The 21,468-nt window shown below is 44.4% G+C and overlaps 1 protein-coding gene across 1 annotated transcript in view; it reads left to right on the top strand.

Annotated features, from left to right (window-relative positions):
• Window positions 1-20,374, top strand: part of PTGFRN (prostaglandin F2 receptor inhibitor) — a 69,749-nt gene extending 49,375 nt beyond the window's left edge. The window contains exons 6-9 of the mRNA XM_072967930.1: window positions 1,889-2,308; window positions 12,542-12,649; window positions 16,781-17,086; window positions 18,623-20,374. Coding sequence (XP_072824031.1) covers window positions 1,889-2,308; window positions 12,542-12,649; window positions 16,781-17,086; window positions 18,623-18,789 — 1,001 coding nt within the window. The 3' untranslated portion in view covers window positions 18,790-20,374. The remainder of the gene's footprint in view (window positions 1-1,888; window positions 2,309-12,541; window positions 12,650-16,780; window positions 17,087-18,622) is intronic.
• Window positions 20,375-21,468: the final 1,094 nt, after the last annotated feature.

Raw genomic sequence — 21,468 nt, 5'->3', positions numbered from 1 at the left:
TCCACTGTGTCAGCATGGGGTCACATTGGCTGCATATTGGAATCATGCAAGAGGCTTTAAAAAAATACTGATGCTGGAGTCCCACCAGAGTCTGTCTTAATTGGCCTGAGGTTATGTGCAGTCTGGGCACTGGAATTTTTAGATGCTCCCAGGATGGTTCTCGTGTGCATCCAAGGTTGAGAACCCTAATCATTCTCCACCCGTGCCCTCCTCTCTAGTCATCATGACCTTTGTCCACTTTGGGTTATTCTCTCCCAAGCTCACACCCTACATTAGACATCTCACTTCTGATAACTGAGAGCCCTCCATCCTCAGCTCCAAGCAGCCTGTCCTCTGAACACACTCCCATCTTTCTAGCTCACTCCCAGTTTCCCGTTGGCCTATTAACGTGCTGTTAGACCTCTTGTTGTGTTTTGTTGGTTTTTTTTTTAAAGCTGAACTAATCTTGATCTCACTTCCCCCTCCATCTTTCTGGTCCCCTCTCTCTTTGTCCACCATTTCTGTTTTTCTCCTTTGACGGCCAAAGGATTTGATTTGTCTGTACTCAGTGTCTCTGGTTTTTCTCCTCCTGTTCTCTCTAATCTACTCTAACCTGGCTCCCCACCCTTCCCACACCACTGCTCATGTTATAATTACTAGAGATGGACATATGACAAAACCCAGTTGTTAGTCATCTTGCTTGATTTAGCAGGACTTAACACTGGTGATCATTTCCTCTTCTTGGAAATACTTTGGTTTTTCCTTGGCTTGTGGGACACCACCCTCTGTAGGCTTCTCTCCAGCCTCGTAGCTCTTCTTCTTGGCCTCCTTTGTTGGTTTCTCTTCATTTTCCTGACCCTCCAACATTAGACTGCCTTCAGACCTAGTTTTTGGACTTATTTTTATCTCTTTAACCTTTGGCTATTTCTTCTAATCTCACAAATTTGAATTCCAAGAAAGAATGTGAACGGCTCAGTGGACCCTCAGGAGTCAGTGACTCCGGAGAGACCCCCTAACATACGTGTGCTCCTGATAGGCTTGGTGGAACAGCTGTTCCCCAAAAAACCCAACATAATTTTATTTTATAACTGGATGGATTCTAGAATTATCTCATTAAAGGATAAAAAGGATGTGCTTAATTTTTTTGCCCATCCATTCAACAGATATTTCTGTACCTCTTAAGTGCCTGACATTGAATTACTATAATATCGATGAATTCTAATGTGTATTTGCTTAGGGATTATTTTTTTTGACAGAGAGGCAGGGAGGAACACCCTTAAACCTTAAGGTAGGACAGACATGGGCACTTGTTCAAAACGTTCAAACAGCATCTCTGAGGAAATGACTAGATCTACAAGCAGATGCCTCGATCAATGGAATGATCGTCTCTTCTGTAACATTACCATCATAGGATTAAGCAGAGAGAGGACCCATTTCTCCCTTGCTCTGCTCTTTCAAGCCGGTTGGTTAATCTAATGGTGCTTCCCCTGTACCCGGCGGAGCCTCAGGAGGGAGAGGCAAGCAGCGTCTCCTGAAGCCACATCTCCCCCAGGTCGCTAGAAGCGAGTTCTCCTTCACATCCTTGGGGGCACCAGTAGCTTCCCCAATTCTCACTCTGGGTGAAACTTCTCAAGGACTTGAAAATCCTTAAAACCAAATTCCCACCCATCGATCCCCTCCTCCCTCATTCCCACTAAATCATTTCAGACTGCTCCTCTTCCTCCCGCGTGGTGGTGTTCAGCCTGCTTACTAGTACACATGATTTTCTTTCTGGGTTTCCAGATTGTCTGAAATGCTATTGTGTGGCAGTTTGCAAATAAATTCCTGTTTCCTTGACATTGTGCTTTCAGATACGTACCCATTTAGCTAATCCTGTTAGAAATCACCCCTTTCTGGTGCTTCATTGCAGATTCCGTGCTTGTGGTGAAGGCGAGGCAGCCAAAGCCTTTCTTTGCTGCAGGAAATACATTTGAGATGACTTGCAAAGTGTCTTCCAAAAATATTAAGTCACCACGCTACTCCGTTCTCATCACGGCTGAGAAGCCTGTTGGGGACCTCTCCAGTCCCAATGAAACCAAGTACATCATTTCCCTGGACCAGGATTCTGTGGTGAAGCTGGAGAATTGGACAGATGCGTCGCGGGTGGATGGTGTGGTGTTAGAGAAAGTGCAGGAAGATGAATTTCGCTACCGAATGTACCAGACTCAGGTCTCGGATGCAGGGCTGTACCGCTGCGTGGTGACGGCCTGGTCTCCTGTCAGGGGCAGCCTGTGGCGGGAAGCAGCGACCAGTCTCTCCAATCCTATTGAGATAGACTTCCAAACCTCAGGTGAGCAGGGAACCCTGTTGAATCATTGACTGAGCTGGAAAAGACCCTAGGGTTTTGATCCAGTGGCTTCATTTTTTTCCAACAGCTCTATTGAGATATAATTCACATGCCGTACAATTTACGCATTTAAATGTATAGTTCAGTATATTCACAGGGGATGCATGACCATCACCACAATCAACTGTAGAATATTTTCATTGCATCCAATTAAAACTTGCACCCTTAGCTGACACCCTTCACTTCCGGCCCCCAACTCTCCAACCGCCTATCCGCCAGCAACCGCTCATCTACTTTGTGTCTCTATAAACTTGCCTATTCTGGACATTTCACATAAATCGAATCTCATATGTAGCCTTCGTGTCTGGCTTTTTCACTTCAGCATTATGTTTTCAAGAGTCATCCATGTTGTAACATTATCAGTACTTCGTTCTTTTTTTTTTTTTTAGCATTAGAAAATTGTAGCCTTTTTATTTAGTACCCAGAGAATGCCAGCCATCTAACATGGTATCTTGTTAAATGTTGCTCACAGAGTTTTAACAAGAACGAAAATATGTGTAATTTCTATGTTATCTTTGGCAGGGTGTAAATTCAAAATGATAGCCGCTTCTTTAAGTGGCCCCATGAGGGAAAAACACTGTAAAAGGCACTAGTGGATTTGGTCTTATATGAAAAATGTAGTACAATGAAAACTTTAATGTCAAAAAGAACAGTACTTTAAAGAAAACATTCATAAAATAAATGATTGTATCAACACCATATGTAGTCAGAAAAAGAAAACATAGTTATCTGAACATTGGGGACCTTTTCTTTCAGCTGCAGAGTTTACATTTTTAAGTACATGTGAATCAAATGTACACACCATTTCGGTCTTGAGAAGTGCAAAAAAAAAAGCCAGTAAATATCACATTTTCTGTATTAGAAAATGAGTTTAGGAATCCTAGCATACTTGGGAAGTGTTGACACTTTTTTTTTTTTGTAACTATAGGAAACTGCGCTCTCTCTGCATAAACGTATGTAACTCACAGCTACCAGCACTGTTACTGTTTTTAAAAAAATCAAACGCAGAAAAACCACATTCTTCTTTTTTTGTACTGTGGCATTTAAGGCAGAATTGTTAGCACTTCATTTTTATGACTGAATAATGTTCCATTGTGTGAATGTACCATGTTTTGTTTATCCATTCATCAGCTAATGGGCATCTGAGTGTTTCTGGTTCTTGACTATTATGAATAACTTTGCTGTGAACATTTGTATGCAAATTTTTGTGTGAACATATTACCCCTCCTTTTGACCCTCACTTTTTTTAACAGATAAACTGAAACACACCTACATCACATCTTTTAGGGAACATGGTGAAGTATAAATAAAGAGATGAGGGACTCAACCTCTAGGGGGTGAAATGATTTGCCCAAAGTGGAAGATTCAGGGCTAAGATCCAAGTCTTATCCAGCCCATGGCTTTACTCTTAGAGGTCCCTAGGACTGAAGGTGGCAGGTGCTGTGCTTGGCCTAACTTACCAGAGCAGTATTTCCCTACAGGGGACGAGGCTCCCAGCCTTCTGCCTCACCTTGCTTTGGGACTAGGAAAAAATTCCAATTAGTCAAGATTCCAGAGCTGTAGTAGTGTGGGTGGATACATATGTCAGCCTGTTTTGTTAAGAATAATTATGAGTTGTGTTCATTTACGGGAAGGTTAGTTAAAACAGGAGCATTTTTATGTCTATTCTGAACCTATTTTAGCTTTGGTAAGTAAATGTTTTTATGCCATGAGGTGGAAAGATCCACCTTTTTTAATTGCATAGGTACATATTCTCAAATGGAAATGTTTCTTACTCATGTGAGTTCCTCTGACAAGTCTGTCTGTGTATGTGTGTGTGTTGCAGCAGGTAGATGATTTAAAATTTTTTGATCCTCAATCTTATTTAGAATATCAAAGCAAAAGATCATCCTTTGTGAGTTTAATATTGAATATTTTCACTAAATCTGCCCTGGGTTCCAGCTAAAGATTACTGAATGTGTAAATGAATACTCATCTGTAAAACTCCAGGCACTGAGTCAGTGTAACAAATGCAAGATATTTGTTGAATTTAATTATTAACATTTATATTAAATGTAAAGTCGGCTTTAGTGAAAGTTATTTTCTACTAACATTAGTTTGTATTATTATAACCTTTTATAGTGTATAGTGAAATAATATTCTGGCAACTAACAGTCTCTTAACCTTTAGGTTAATATAAAGTAAATATTGATTTAAACCCTTAGATTTGGAAAGAGCAGAAGAAACACAAACCTTTCATTCTGCATCTGCTTGTTTGTTTTTTACTAACAGCTTTATTGAGATACAGTTAACATACCATAAAATTCACTCGTGTAAACTGTTGTCAGTGTTTTTTTTTTAATATATTCACAGATATATATTGTGCAGCCATCACCACTAATTCCAGACATTTTTAATCACTGCAAAAACAAACTCTGTGCTCATTATCGGTCACTCCCATCTCTACCTCTAGCCCCTAGGCAACCACTAGTCTACTTTCTATCTCTCTAGATTTGCCTCTTCTGGACATTTCATACGCTCTGGCTCATATAAGTGGGCTTTGGTGACTGGCTTCTTTCACTTCGCATAATGTTTTCACGGTCCCTCCTGTTATATCTTGTGTCAGTGCTTCCTTCCTCCTTATGGCTGAATGATATTCCATTGTACAGATGGACCGCATTTTCTGTGACTGTTCATCAGTTAATGGACATTTAGATTCCTTCCACTTTTTGGGCTATTATGAGTAATAATATGCTGATATAAACACTAGGATATAAGTGTTTTGTGTGGATGTAACTTTTCATTTCTCATCTAGGAATGTTCTGGATCATATAGTATCTCTCATTCTTCGAGGAACTGCCGAATTGTTTTCCAAAGCAGCTGCACTGCTTTGCATTCCCCCCAGCAGTGCGTTCCACCTTCTCACTCACCCTGTTATTCGCCATCTTTTTGATTATAGCTAACCTCGTGGGTTCGAAGTAGTAGTTCATCGTGGTTTCGATGTGCATTTCCCTACTGACGGTCGATAGTGAGCGTCTTTCATGTAGTTATCGGTCAGACGTGTATCTTCTCTGGAGAAACGTCTATTCAAATATTTGCCCATTTTTAAATTGAGGTATTTGTCTTTTTATTGTTGACTAGTGAAGTTTTCATAGCGTCTGAATACAAGTCCCTTAATAAGATGTATGATTTAAAAATATTCTCTCCCACTGTGTGGGTAGTCTTTTTATGTTCTCAATGGTGTCCCTTGAAGCACTGAAGTTTTTTATTTTGATGAAGTCCAGTTTACCTATATTTTTCTTCTCATTGCTTGTGTTTTTTGGTGTCATATCTAAAAAAGCACTGCCTAATCCAAGGCTGTGAATATTTACACTTGCAGTTTCTTCTAAGAGTTATGTAGTTTTCGCTCTTACATTTAGGGCTATGATCCAATTTGAGTTAATTTTTGTGTGTGGTGCAGAGAAAGGATTCAGTTTTATTCTTTTGCATGTGAATACCTAGCTGTCGAAGCAGCATTTGTTGAAAAGTCTATTCTTTCCCCTGTTGACTTATCTTGGCACACTTGTCAAAAATCATTTAACTGTGAATGTTAGGGTTTATTTCTGGACTCTCAGTTTTGTTCCATTGATCTTTATGCCTGTTCCTGTACCGTTACCACATTATTTGGTTGCTGTATGTTTGTAGTAAGATTTGAAGTCAAGAAGTGTGACTTCAAAAACTTTGTTCTTTTTCAGGATTGTTTTGGCTATTCTGGGTCCCTTGCATTTCCAGGTGACTTTTGGGATTAGCCCATTAATTTCTTCAGAAAAGACAGCTAGGATTTTGATAGGGATTGGGTCGAATCTGAAGATGAGTTTTGAGAGTATTACCATTTAACAATGTTGTTATCTAATCCATGAATATTTCTTTCCATTTATTTGAGTCTTACAAGTTTCTGACAGTAGTGTCTAAGTATTATATTCTTTTTGATGCTGTTGTAAATGAATTGCTTCCTTAATTTCCTTTTCAGTTTATCCATTGCAAGAGTATAGAAACACAACTGCCTTTTTGGGTATTGAACTTGTATCCTGCAAACTTGCTGAACTTGTTTATTAGTTTTAATAGTTATTTTGTTGATTCCTTAGGAATTTTATTTAATTTTTATGTATTTGTTTTCATGTTCTTTTTCATTAAAACTTATTACAAGATTTTGAGTATAGTTCCCTGTGCTATACAGAAGAAATTTATTTTTTATCTAGTTTTATGTATAGTAGTTAATATTTGCACACCTTTAACTCCCAAATTTATCCCTTCCCACCCTGTGTCCCCCTTGGTAACCGTAAGTTTGTTTACTATGTCTGCGAGTCTATTTCTATTTTGTAGATGAGTTCATTAGTGTCTTCTTTTTTTAGATTCCACATATGACTGCTATCATATGGTATTTTTCTTTCTGTTTCTGGCTTACTTCACTTAGAATGACCATCTCCAGGTCCATCCATGTTGCTGAAAATGGCATTAGTTTTATTCTTCTTTATGGCTGAGTAGTATTCCATTGTATGACTATACCACCACTTCTTTATCCAGTCCTTGGACATTTAGATTGATGGACATTTAGGTTGTTTCCATGTCTTGGATATTGTATATAGTGCTGCTATGAACATTGGGGTGCATATATCTTTTCGAATTAGAGTTTGCTCTGGATATAAGCCCAAGAGTGGGAATACTGGATCACAGGGTAAGTCTTTTTTTCAGTTTTTTAAGGAATCTCCATACTGTTTTCCATAGTGACTGCACCAAACTACATTTCCACCATCAGTGTAGGAGGGTTCCCTTTTCTCCACAGCCTCTCCAACATTTATCATTTGTGGACTTTTTAATCATGGCCGTTCTGACTGGTGTGAGGTGATACCTCATTGTTGTTTTTATTTGCATTTCTCTGATAGTTGATGATGTTAAGCATCTTTTCATGTGCCTATCAGCCATTTGTATGTCTTCATTGGAGAATTGCTTGCTTAAGTCTTCTGCCCATTTTTGGATTAGTGTATTTTTTGTTGTTACTAAATTGTATAAGTTGTTTAAATATCCTGGAAATTAAGCCTTTGTCAGTCGCATCATTTGCAAATATTTTCTCCCATCCCGTAGGTGGTGGTTTTGTTTTGATTATGGTTTTCTTTGCTGTGCAAAAGCTTCTAAGTTTAATTAGGTCCCATTTGTTTACTTTTGCTTTTATTTCTATTGCCTGGGTAGACTGTCTTAGGAGAATATTGCTAAATTTATGTCAGAAAATGTTTTGCCTATTTTTTCTTCTAGGAGATTTATAGTGTCTTGTCTTATATTTAATTCTCGAAGCCATTTTGAGTTTATTTTGTGTATGGTATAAAGGAGTGTTCTAACTTCGTTGATTTACATGCTGCTGTCCAGTTTTCCCAACAACACTTGCTGGAGACTGTCTTTTCTCCACTGTATATTCTTGCCTCCTTTGTCAAAGATTAATTGACTGCAGGTCCGTGGGTTTATTTCTGGGCTCTCTATTTTGTCCCACTGATCCATATGTCTGTTTTTGTGTCAGTGCCATGCTGTTTTGTTTACTGTAGCTCTGTAGTGTTGTCTGAAGTCTGGGAGGGTTATTCTTCCAGCTTTGTTCTTTGTCTTCAATATTGCTTTGGCAATTCTGGATCTCCTGTGCGTCCATACAAATTTTAGGATTATTTGTTCTAGTTCTGTGAAAAATGTCCTGGGTGATTCAATAGGGATTGCAATAAATCTGTAGATTGCCTTGGGCAGTATGGACATTTTAATTCTTGCAATCCAAGAGCATGGGCTATCTTTCCAGTTCTTTAAGTCATCTTTAATTTCCTTAATCAATGTTTTGTAGTTCTCCATGTATAAGTCTTTCACCTCCTTGATTTGATTTATTCCAAAGTATTTTATTGTTTTAAATGCAATTTTAAAAGGGATTGTTTCTTTACTCTTTCTTTCTGATGTTTAATTGTTTGTGTAAAAAAATGCAACTGATTTCTGTATGTTAATCTTGTATCCTGCTACCTTGCTGAATTCTTTTATCAGCTCTAGTAGTTTTTGTGTGGAGCTTTTCTATATATATAGTGTCATGTTATCCACATATAGTGACAATTTTACCTCTCCTCTTCCAGTTTGGATCCCTTTTTTTTCTTTTTCTTGCCTGCTTGCTGTGGCTAGGATTTCCAATACTGTGTTGAATAGAAGTGGTGAGAGTGGGCATCCTTGTCTTTTTCCAGATTTTAGTAAGAAGTCTTTCAGTTTTTTACCGTTGAGTACTATGCTGGCTGTGGGTCTGTCATAAACAGCTTTTATTATGTTGAGATATGTGCCCTCTGTACCCACTTTGGTAAGAGTCTTGATCATGTCATCTACAAATAGAGATAGGCTTACATCTTCCATTCAGTTTTACTGAACACCCTCCATTTATTTTTCTTGCCTAATTGCCCTGGATAGAACCTCCAGTACAGTGTTGAACAGTAGTGGCACAAGTGGACGTCCTTGTCTTGTTCCTCGTCTTAGGGAGAATGTTCCCCGTTAAGTATCTTTGACGATTAAGTACCATGGTAGCTACAGGTTTTTCACAGATGCCGAATATTGAGTTGAGGAAGTTTTCTTTCATTCCTAACTTATTGAGCATTTTTATCATGAAGAGTTATTGGCTGTTGTCAGATGCTTTTTCTGTGACTCTTGAGATTCAGTGATTATGTGGTTTTTGTCCTTTATTTGTGTATCTGTTTTATTGTCTGTAAGATTTTATTCCGCCTTGTTTTGCTGCTTATTTGATGTTTCTTTAAAACTGTTATGAGAAAGAGGGGAGACATAAAACCTTCTGCATGTATTTCTGGGTAAGGAATGGGTATTGAATCTATTTCTCAGTTCTTTAAATCTTAGCATAACAGAGGAAATCCCTGTAACTTACAGGGTGAATAGACTGCCTAAAGGTTTTGTTTTATTTAATCCACAATGTTGTCATGGCCAGTTCGCAGTTTAATTAAGAGGAGCTGCCATCAAGTCCCGCACCCAGCCCAATGCCGTAGTCCTAAAGAGCTCCCGGAAAACATTGACTTGATGCTGAAGAGCTATTGCTTCCTAAAAGTCAGCAGCACCCCTTGAAACACATGTAACAAAGAGATCCTTGCTGACATCCACCTTCCTGTCCCCTGGTTTTAGTACACTTGCCTCTTGGTATGAGGACTGTGTTCCTCAAAGATGACTTTTACTGACTCAAAGTATCAGGTGGAGTAGGATGGTATAAATGTGACAGTGTTAAAGATTTTGGCCTCTTAAAAGAATAATAAGAACGTTCTTCTCCCCCATGGGGAAAATTTGAAAATATGGTAAAATAGAAAGAAGGAAAAGGTAATCACCCATAATCTTACCTGAGACTGTTCATTAGTGGTGTTCATCTTCTTAGAATTCTTCCCTTGCATGTTTTCCTGATAACTTTGAAATCAGGCTATACATACAATTTCATGACCTGCTGCCCTGCTACTTTAACATTAGAGGATAAGCATTTTCTGTGTTATAACAAATTCTAGGTAAATACTAACTTTAAAGACTCCACCTACTAGAATTTGGTTACTCATTACCCTATTGATGGACATCAGATGGTCTGCAATTTTGGCTTTCACAAAAATACTGTTTTTCTTACAGCCTTATTTTAGGGACTAGATTTGGAGCATGGTTTGTTTTGTATCAATGTTTGTGTTTAAAAGCTAAGTGGTCTGTGTACTTTCTGCAGCCTCGGAATTGGAGGAAATCTAGTGACTCCTGGTTGTCGCTTAAATAATCTGTGCTATTGTCTGTCATCTGTGAAGTTAACCAGACAAATCCCCTCACAAAAACAGCATTACCCCAGAAATTGACCATAATAAAAATATTTCTAAGCCTGGGATAATGACCCACATTTACAGCGAGTTGTTGATTTCATTAGAAGGAAGTCCACTGCTGCGAATAGTTGACAATGAAGGCCTTTTCCCTCCTCCTTGTCTGCATGGTGAGCACAGCACAGATGCTCTGTTGTTCCCACAGCCACGGCCACGGCCACGGCCACGAGGGCAAATGAGAACTGTAACTTGTGACCTAGAAGGCATTTTGGGTTTTCTTCGGAAATAAAAAGAAAGTGAAAATCGTCTAAATTAGGTAAGGCAATTCGTCCAAATAAGGAAAAGGAAATATGTCCAAATTTCTTTGCTGTTTCAAATTAAGCAAATAGAAAGCTAAATCCTTTCTGGGGATCTCCTTATGCTTTATCCTTTTGTGTTCTCTTAGGAGGGGCCTGGACAGTTGAAGAAAGCCTCATAGCACAGCTCTATTTATAACCGTGAAATTTTTAGTCAGAGGCAGGAGGAAAAAATGTGGCCCCCATTGCTCCCCATGGTTGCTACTAACCTGTCCTCACAGATGGCCATATACGGCATGCAGTCCCCCAGTCATTACAGCTGAGCCAACTCAGAGCAGCTGGCTTAATGCTTTCCCACCTCACTGCTGTAAACAGAGCAGAGCCAGGGTGGTAAAGACCAGAGGGAACTGTGGCTGAGGGCCGAGTTAACTGAAGGACTTGATGGTCCAGAAGTAAAGTTTCCTTGTCCTTTTATTCCTTGTCCTTTCCTCCCTTTCCTCCCTTTCCCCATGTCCTGGGACTGCCATTCTGTTACGTTCTCTGTCCACTGGGGTGAAGCATCATCCCGCCGCTCTCTGGCTAACCTGAGCTCTCTGCAGAACCCACCCAGGGCTGCCCCACGCCCTTAGGTTTCCATGTTCTACAACCAAACTTCACCTTTCTCCCAGCAAAACACAGGTTACTCGTGGACTTGGTGTTAGGAACGTGATCTGATGAATTCATCTTACAACTCAATGCTGAAATGAAAATATAGCATTTTCAATGCTTTGCCTCATTGGCTCACATGACCTTTTTTGTCTCTTTCTCATGGTCATGTCTTTTGGATGTTAAAAAGTACTTTCTCCTTTCTAGTAATCTGATTTTAAAGGCAGTCACACGTGTATTCTTAGCTTCTAATGAATTTCAGAATCAGTGTCCAGGGCCATTATCTTTGCTTTCCAGAAAACCCAATGGAAGTCTCATAGCATTGGTATTCTGGAATCTTCTTCAGGTTTGCCTATTTCTTGATATTAGGAATTGGGATAAGGTCAATATTTAGCTCTTAAGATTAGAGTGGCTTAAAGCTGTGTGATACTCTCACCTAAAAGTGAGCTGTAAAGGAGTGAAAAACAAAGACTGCGGACCTGACCCCTCTCTCTCTCTAAGGAGGGGAGAGGAGCTGCAGATTCCTTCCATTCAAGGCATATTTTTTTCCATTTAATAAGTCATTTATTTGTGCATAGTAATGAAATAGCACAATAGTAGTTATACACCTACAGTCAAATGCATCCAACTGACTCTATGATAAATACTATCAACTTCTGACCCTAAATTGTTTTTACTTAATCTTTTGTGTCTTGTTGCTCATACATATAGTCATTATGTTACAACTTAAAAGCTTGGAACAAGTCTGCCTTGTAGTGAGTAGATGGTACTGAGTCAGTGTGGTTTGTGTAGAAACATCTTCTGGCCTGTGGAAGAAGAAAAGGGATCTTTATCACAGTAAATGGGATATTGCGGGAGCGTTCTCAGGAAGGTATATAAGACAAATCCTGTCTGGGTGGTATTTTTAAAAGGAATTTCCATGCTGCCTCAATTTCCCTCAGCAGATGAGAATCGCCTTCTATGTGCCCACCATACTTTATAGAAATGTTGTCATTGTCAGCTTGTCTGTCTCCTTACTGAATTTCAACCTCTTCACAGCAGGGTCTGTTGCCAGCGCCCAGCACAATGAGGCTGCTCACTCTCAGGACCAAAATCCTCCCTGATTTGGTCCTGAGCCCTCTGATCTGTGAGCCACTCTGGCCTGGAAGTGAAACATATGGTGCCAGAAACAGCCCAGGCTGTACCAGGATGGGAGGTGGTGTGGTCTTCAAATGAGACCATGGCCGTCTTCTTAAGAGGAAGCTCATTTGGATATACTTAATACATGTGTCTCTCTGAATAGAAGAAAAGCAGCCTTAGAACACCTATTTGAATTTCTAGCCCAGTTCCAAGGAAAGGGAGCCCACATTTAGATGCCCATTTGGGCCCCAAGAATGGAATTTAAGCCACAGTGTGAAAGAAGATCATGAGGTGGCATTACTTTCTTCCAGGTCCTGTATTTAATGCCTCTGTGCACTCGGACACACCATCGGTCGTCCGGGGAGATCTGATCAAGCTGTTCTGTATCATCACTGTTGAAGGAGCAGCCCTGGACCCAGGTACTTCTCTCTGTCCTTCCCCTTCCCTTCTTGCTTTGTGTAAGTGTCTCTTCTTATCATCCCCACTATGTTGTTACCCGGATGTGGAGATGTCTGCTTATCCCCAAACTGCCTAGCTCAGTACTTTGTATTCACTAGGTGTCTAATAAGGGCTTATTGAATGGATGGAACAGTTGGTGAGATCATTTGGAAACAGCCAGACCTTTGAATCTGTGTGATCAAGACAATCTAGTGGCCACTTTAGGGGTTGATTCAAGCTGGTTTGCAACCACTGGCAGAGTCCAGCTCCCTCCCTTTTTTGTGTTTTGTTTATTCATTCAGATAGCTCTTGAACCCCTGTAAACAGGTGCTGGTCCAGATGCTGGGAATAGAGGCGTGATCAAAACACCCAAGCCTGTCCTCATGGCGCTGGCAGTGTAGCTAAGGAGACAGAAAAGCAGGAAACCATCATATGATGTAGTATCAGATAGCGATTAAGTCTCTGAAGAAGTAGTGAGCAGAGCAAACGAGTCAGCAAGTAACCAGGGCATGCTGTTGTAGTTTAACTTCCCAGGAAACCTTTGTAAATCTTTTCTTTGCAGAAAATGTTAGTCCTCCCAGCAGGATGTCTGAGGGCCCAGGACCAGTGGTCCTTCTTTTTCTGCTTGGGCCCCTCAGTGCCAGTTGGTGTTTCACTCATGGACCCTCAGGGTTTGAAAGGACGTTAGATGCAATTGGGTGTCTCTGTTGCTGAGCAGGACTGTCCCCACCTCCGCCTTCTCCCAAACAGCCCATGGAGACCCTGACCCACTGCCCGTCTCTCTTCTGTGTGCTGTGACCTGGGGCGCCTTTGTACCGCACACCCCATCACAGGCAGAGCCGTGGCCTCGCACAGATCTGCGCCCTGAGAAGGCCAGATTGTATGGGGTTCACTAAGTTCTGTGGCCCGAGGTGGAAACTGGACGCGGGTCTTCATTCTGAGTTAAAGGGCAGGTTATCGGGGAAGTGAGAGTGGGCTGCGGTGGGCCCAGTGTGACGAGCACGAGCAGTGTGACTAGCACTAGCACGTCCCCTGAGGTCTGGCTCCCGTGGGGCCCCCGGTTGGAGGTTCAGGTGGCGGCCAGTTCAGGGTCGGCAGACCTTTTGTGTAAAGGACCCAGGGAGGAGGTATTTCGGCTCTCTGGGCCGGGTGGTCTCTGGGCAGCTGCTCCACTCTTGTTGTGGAGCGAAACCAGCCGCCAAAGAGAATAATCTAAACAAGTGGGCCCGGCTGTGTTCCAGGGGAGCTGTACTTACAGGAACAGGTGGTGGGCTGGGCTGACCTGCAGGCTACACTGTGTCCGGACCCCTGGACTAGTTGACTGACACCGAAAGGGACTCTGGTGGGGAACCGGGCTGTGGTTGAGCTCTCGAGGGGGGAACAAGGAGGAGGGTTTGTGGAAGACGTAAGAAAAGGGAAAGAGAGAAACCCATCCAGACCAGCCGTGTGGTCAGCTCTGTCCTCTTGGGTAAGGAAGGAGGAACCGAGGCCTTCAGTGAGCTGCTGGTCCTGTGGAGACGCCAGGAAGGGGTCGGGGGGATCCTTTTTAAAAATTGGAGTAATGCAATGCCCTTTTCACCTGTAAAGCTCATGTATAGAGATGTACACAAGTAAATCATTTAAATGTCCTTTCTCAGTAAATTAATTGGTCACCCATTGTGGCCTTAATATAAACGTCTTTTTCTCCAGTTTAACTGCAAAAGCTATAAGTAACTGTTATCTTGCAGAGCACAGTTTTCCAGAACTTTGCACTCTTGGACTGCATGGGTAGAAGATTCTGAATAATTAAACACAGGTTGTAATTTGGGTTTCCCCACACATCCTATGGGCTGTGAAGAATTCTCTTCTGGAAAGGACATGTGGCCTCAGTGGGCCGAGTGCCAGGGTGCTCCTGTGCCAAGGCAGGGGGAGGGAGGGGAAGATCTCCGCCCTTTAGAGGCGGTGTCTTAGGTCTGGTTCCCCAGAAGCAAAGCCTGAGATGAGCATGCAGGTGATTTTTAATTGAAGGTGTGCTCTCAGGAGGAAACTGCGAGGGAGAGAGGGAATCAAGACAGCAGGGAAAGAAGCCAGGCAAAGATACGAGCTCAAAACAAGTCTAGCTCCCTACGGAAAGCTCCAGAGTTGTACCACACAGTGTGGCCTCTGTGAGCTAAAGGAGTGGGCTTTTATCCCCCTCCCCCTCCCAAACCCCTGCCAGTTGGTCAGTCATTGTCCCCAGTGAGTGGCTGGGGAGGGGCAGTGTTTCTTTACCTGGGAAGGTGGGCTCTCCAGAAGGTGGCTTCTGTCAGCCAAGGCCAGTCCTCTGGAGAAGGGTACGGGTGTGAGAGCCTAGCAGCCAACACCGGCAGCAGTTGGGAGCGCAGCGCTCCAGCTGATCAGGGCAGGGCACGGCACCGGGAGCACCTGCTGCAGGCAGTAACGCCCTTCCTGTCACAGCATCTCAGCCTCACCGTGGAGGTGAGGCTGCCCCTGGCGGCCAGCTTGCACTGCGTGCTTACTACATTCCAGGTGCTGTTGTAAGCGTTGTAGAAAGTTAACCCACCATGGGTGCTATTGTGATGTCCTTCTACAGAATAGGAAGCTAAGTCACAGTGAACTTAAGTGACTCACCCGGGTCACGTGGCTAACAAGAGCTGGCGCTGGGGTTCTAGCGCGGGTAGCCGTGCCCTGCAGCCTGCCCACTGCTCTATAAGGCAGGGCAGGGCCGGGCTAGAGTCTGGGCACAAGTGACGGGGACACAGCTGTGATTCTGCCTTCAGTAACCACCTGGTGCCTGCAGGTGACAGCAGCCCTGAGCTAGTTGTCACTGAGTACCTGGGAGTCATCTGGGTGCCCGCTCTGCCCCGACACCATGGAGGTGTGAGGACGGTGACAGCATTCCCTCTGCCCCAGGGAGTTGGTCCACGTGACGAGAGGTGACCTACATGCTGGGAGCCATCGGATGCTGTGCTCAAGTGCCACAGTGGGCCGAGGGGGAGAAAAAAGGTATCTTGGTGCCTCAGACTAGAGAGTTGTCATCACGTAGAGTTGAGGTTTGCCTGAGGCCCTTCATGTTTTTAGAGAGAGTTGAAAAGGAATTATCATTTGAATAATTTTGTAGAAATTCTTGCTTTTAGTTCTGCTTACATTTTTTAATATGTAAGCATCTGAATATAATTTAGTTGCCTTATAATGTGCATTTTATTATTAGTGTATTTTTACTAAATGAATAAATGTTTCTTTTTGTTTGACAAAAATTGTGCTATTTAACATTTGTATAGAAAGCCTTGTCACTGAGTTTAAGATAAAGCAGTGTCCGTGTCCTCCCAGTCCTTTCTTGTCTGCGGGGTGAGTCTCAGACCTGTCGCAGCTGGTATCACTTGACAACAGCCAGAAGAGGTCAAGGGCTTATGATGTGCACTCTACTTCCACGTTCTAGGAGAATTAGCGCTTGTGCCAAGGTCTTCTTTCTCTTAGGCCCTTATCAATTTATTTGAGGCTGTTAGAACCTTAATTTTGCAGAGTACCTTCCTCACTGGGACTGTTAAACTGCGTTCAATTTTCTCAGCTTGACATTTTTTTCCTTCTTGTTTTGAACTTAAGCACGTTAGGGGGGAAAATCGCAGCAAACAATGAAATCTAAGCTGTTTACAGCTCCCCATTTTGTACAATTGATTTTATGTACATGTTGTTCTTTACAACTTTAGTGTCCTCGTCTTGGGGGACTTCTGCCTGAGATGTCACAGGACCCCACTTTCTTTGGGAGGCAAAGCGTGCAATGTCACCGCACATCAGCATTACAACCCATGTTCCCTGGAAGAGACAGTTTTTGGCTGTGCTTGTCAAACTGGGTCGTGGCAGTGGCATGGTTAGGAGGGTGGGCTCTGAGCTGGACTCCTGGGTTAAGTCATGCACACTGCTGCCACCTGGCCCTGTGACCTCAAACAAGGTATTTGGTCCCTCTGTAGAGTGAGGACTGTGATGGTACCTCCATCATGGGATTGTTGAGGATACAGTGAGGCTCACGGCACATAGCGCAGGGCTGGCCCGCAGTCAGGATACAGGTGTGTTAGCCATGCCTGCTACTTCTGCCCGTTGCACTGACGCCAGGGTTTTGGCTTGGTAATCCACAGATGACATGGCCTTTGATGTGTCCTGGTTTGCGGTGCACTCCTTTGGCCTGGACAAGGATCCCGTCCACCTGTCGTCCCTGGATCGGAAGGGGATTGTGAGCACAGCCCAGAGGGAGTGGAAGAGCGGGCTCAGCCTGGAGCGCGTGAGCGTGCTGGAATTCTTACTGCAAGTGCATGGCTCTGAGGACCAGGACTTTGGCAACTACTATTGCTATGTGACTCCGTGGGTGAAGTCACCCACAGGCTCCTGGCAGAAAGAGACAGAGATCCACTCCAAGCCCATCTTTATAACTGTGAAGATGGATGGTAAGAATGACACACAGGTCACTCTCGGTGTTGGAGGCATGACTCCTCTCTGTGCTCTGCTCCCGTGGATGGGACCCAGGTTCCTAGCCTTTGATGAACGTGCCCCCTTTCTCTCTAGACCTGGCCCAGCCTGTACCCAGACAGAGCACACACATAGCCCTTGCTGTTTTCTCAGCTTTGGTATCGTGTGTGCTGGAGGCACCCTTGGGAAATGATTTGTTAAGACTTACTGGAAGGATTTTTGATGCTTTCTGTAAATTCTATACATACCCACTTAGCTGTGCCCTAGGATTGGCACAGATTCTGCCAGACAGAGGCAGAGAGCAGTGCCAAGAGAGTGGGTTCAGGTCTCTAGGAGGGACTGTGAGTGGGTCCCTGCCTTCTCTTGCCCTCCTGTTGGTTCTGCTTCTTGGAAAAGGGAGGTTCCCCCTGGTGTCACTACCACAGAGGGGGGTCTTCACGGAACCCTGAGATGGGAGGGGGAGGTCTCGGCCTTGTTGGCCCACACTGACCACCGTGGTCTGCCTACTCAAGTGGTCAGAGGGCCCCCTCCCCACGCCTCTCCTCCCCGAGTGTCCCAGAGTGGGGGCAGTTGTTCCTTGGTTAACGGGAAACACGTCTTCTTTGTAAAAACTGTCAGAGTAAAAGTTAATTGAAAAAAACTCATGGAGCGAATTCAAGTCCAGGTGGCTCTGAGGGTTAAGTCAGAGCCTTTGAGTGCATTTCCCTGGTGATGTGTCAGTTTGGCTGAAATTGGACTGGAATTGACTGGAACTGGAACCCCAGCCCTTCTGCAGATGACTTAGCCTCTCTAATCCTTCATTTCCTCTCTGGTAAAATGGGATAAAAAGATCTCTCATGGGGTTATTGTGTTAAATGTCAGGCAAACAGCCACGGTGCCAGCATCCACTCAAGGCTGGTACTTTGGGGGATGGGAACATGGGACTCTGGGTTGTGGGATCTAAACAGTGTTTGTGCATTCCTGACACTCCGTCTATTTATACTGTCTTTGCATCTTTGAAATTTCTTGCTTGAAGACACTCCATATGAAAACCCAGAATTACCAAACGAGTAGGGAGTGATTATTCACTTTGCTAGATAATTTACTATAATGTTCCTTAAAATAGCTCTCCTAGTACACTTCAGTTATTTGATGCGGAGAATTGATTTATGTATGGTTTTTCTTAAGGATGCATCTGCTGCCGAATGTGTGGTGCCCTTATACTGACTTTTAAAAAATCAATCTCCTGCCAAAACCCTAAAAAGCAAGTTGACATTCAAAGCCATGGAAGGAAATCTTTTTTCTGGTTTTTCCCCCACCTCCACGGAACAGGGTGGGGAGACATTTGCTCACTTTTTAGACACGTATGGCTGAGCTGCTCCTGTCTCTAACGCTGTGCTAGGTGCCGGGTGCCGGGTGCGTGAGATCAGATCCCTCAGGGGGAGACCCCGCTCAGGTGGAGAGGGGAGGCGGTGGTCTTTGTGGACCCTCTGCCCCCCATCACTAACCGCTTCCCTTTGATCTGTCCCTCCCAGTGCTGAACGCCTTCAAGTACCCGCTGCTGATCGGCGTTGGCCTGTCCACTGTCATCGGGCTCCTGTCCTGCCTCATCGGGTACTGCAGCTCCCACTGGTGCTGTAAGAAGGAGGTCCAGGAGACGAGGCGTGAGCGCCGCCGGCTCATGTCCATGGAGATGGACTAGACGGTGCCGGGAGAGGCCAGGACAGAGGGACGGTCGAGGAGCAATTTGGGCGAGAAGAGGACAGTGATCTTTTAACGCGAAGTGTGTTACACTAAAAACCAGTCCTCTCTAATCTCAGGTGGGACTTGGCGCTCTCTCTTTTCTGCATGTCAAGTTCTGAGCGCGGACCTGTCTACCAGCACACAGCCCTTCTTCCCACGGCACTTTCTGATAGAACAGTCGAGTGTGTGTTTTCCCAACTGCGGCTTTTTAATGGTTAACCTTTGTCTAATTTTTTTCTCCTACTGGTTTATAGATCTCTGACCTGAGTGTGTTTCTATCTTTCGGTTCAAGGGGTTGCAGTGAGGAAGGGGTGATGGCGTTCAGAGTTCTTTGTCTTGGGTGAGAGCGGGACTGCCCGCGTGAGGGCCGGCTTCCCGCTGGAGGCACGCGTCAAGGGTGCCGCTCGGTAGGACCCTCTACCCCGGCCGAGGGACAGCACAGCCCAGTGCCGGAGGCTCGTTTGTGGCTTTTACAACCCTCCCCCACCCCCTATTTTCAGGGGTTTAGATGACATTTGAAATCTAAACTTGCAGGACGTAACTTCCTGTTGAGCCCCAGTGCATTCTGTTGTGTTTTGTTTTCTGCTCCTCTGCCCCCTTTCCATTTCTTTCGTATTTACTTTATGTGCGCGTGCTGAGATGGCCCTGGAATCGAGAATTTGGCTCTCCACCAAGCACCTTATCTTGCCACCTTAGCCTTAAGAATGAGAATGAAGAGAAATACACAGCCACCTCTGTCCAGGGCAGTACGAAGGCCTGCAAGGAAGAGGAGGTTGGGGACAAAGAAAGGAGCAGACTGTCACTTCCATAGCTCTGAGGCCACCATGCCCCCGGGGGCCCCGAGGATGGCGGAGGGGGGATCCTGGGCATTAGATTTCTGCAGCTCGTCCCCGGAGGGTCAGTGGTGCCGGGGTGTGTCAGGTGGAAGGAGCCACCTCCACCCCCTGTCCTGCCCTTTGTGGGGGGTAGGGGCCTGGTGGGTCTGCAGAGGGACCCACAGACCCCCTGCGTCCTTCACGGGCTACTTCGGCTCCTTAACATGGAGGCCAATTGCTGCTTGCAAAACTGACTGACTTCATGGAATCGGAAATTACCTAGAAGAACCATGCATTTTCTATGACCTTTTCAGTCCTTCAAGTCTTTTTAAGATTCTCCTGCAGGGGGTTAGTGAGAAAGGGTATACTTTGTGGTATGTTTGCTTTCCTATTAGGAAAACAGAGGAAACCCAGCAATTTATTGCTACGTGAACAGCCTACAAAGTAGATCTGAGAGCAGTCCATATTGCCTGATTGCTCGTACCGGGAGTAGGACCATGGACCCAAAGAGATCTTCCGCTCCCTGAAGCGTCTCACCCCCTGCACAGCGCTGGCCTTCGGGAAGCATCCCAGTGGGGTTTTCTGAGGCTCGCTGGTGACTCATGCCCTACATTGCAATCCTCTGTGCTTTTATCCTGGCTCTGAAGGATCTAACACACTGCTCTGTCTTCCGAAGGGGAAAAAAAAGATTCGTCTGTTTTGAGCAATAAAGTCGTACAAAATGATGGCCATTCATGTGCGGCTCTTTGTCACAGTGGGCCGGACGAGCCGTACCCCTCCCGGCTCAGCGTCTTCCCCTCCACTCCCCTTGCTCTGTTGCCCACGATTCATTCTGCACTTAGCACGGAGTGCCCCACCAGGAGGCAGACTGCCACCGAGTTCTTCCTTTTGGTTTTGCCCAGACCACACACGTGATAGAAGCTAGATTTTGCCCTAACCATAGCAGCACAAGTGAATTCCAGGCCTAGCCTCTGTGGCGGGCAGACGGGCAGCAGATGCCAGAGCCTAGATGGCTAGAGGACAGGCAGGAGGCCTTGCTAGCACTAGATTTGGGTGTTTCCTACATGCCGTTTCCTAACTGTGCTATTTCAGAGGAGGTGGGTCACAGGTAGCTGTGCAAACAGGCATTCAGGAGAGAACACATAGAAACAGGTGCTGTGTTAATAACAGCGGTGCCCTTTGAGCCCTTGCAGTTATCATGTCTACTAAAAGAAGATTCAGGATGTTTGTAGGGCAGGCCCTTGGTAGGGAGGAAAGGGTACTTGGCTATGGGTGTGACCGGGTGGCCCTGGGTATGTCTAAATCCATGGCTGGGCCATGGCAGACATTCGGTGACAGTAAAGGTGACACATGCTCACACACTGTACCTTTTCCTTGCAAACTGCTGTTGCAGTTCAAAGCTGGGCTTGTCAAGGTATTGACTCTCCCCCCACCCCACCCAGCCCCACCCTCTGTCCACTGGGCTGGTACAAAGTAGGGAGAAACCCCAGGGTGTTGCACCAAGGATCTCCTTCCTTCCAGAAGCATAGACCTGGCTGGAGCGTGTGTCCTTTTAAAAGTGTGAGATGCACTCTTTTGTTGTACCAAATACGGTCCCCTGCAAAGTGCTCTTCTGGAAGAGGTTCCTGCCAGAACCACTGGTACGAATGGAAGAAGGGCCCAGCCACGATTCCCACGGATAAAATTGCACTGCTGAACGCAAAGATGCTTGATTTAAAAAAAAGTTTGTTTTTTTTTTCTAATCATAAAAATATCCCCAGGAAAGAGCCTAAGCTATGTTCAGATAAAAGCCTCAAAATTACTTTCAATTGTTTACTTTATAA

This window comes from Vicugna pacos, chromosome 9 (assembly GCF_048564905.1).
Source record: "Vicugna pacos chromosome 9, VicPac4, whole genome shotgun sequence".
Classification (NCBI taxonomy): Eukaryota; Metazoa; Chordata; class Mammalia; order Artiodactyla; family Camelidae; genus Vicugna; species Vicugna pacos.
This window is presented reverse-complemented; position numbering and strand designations above follow the sequence as displayed.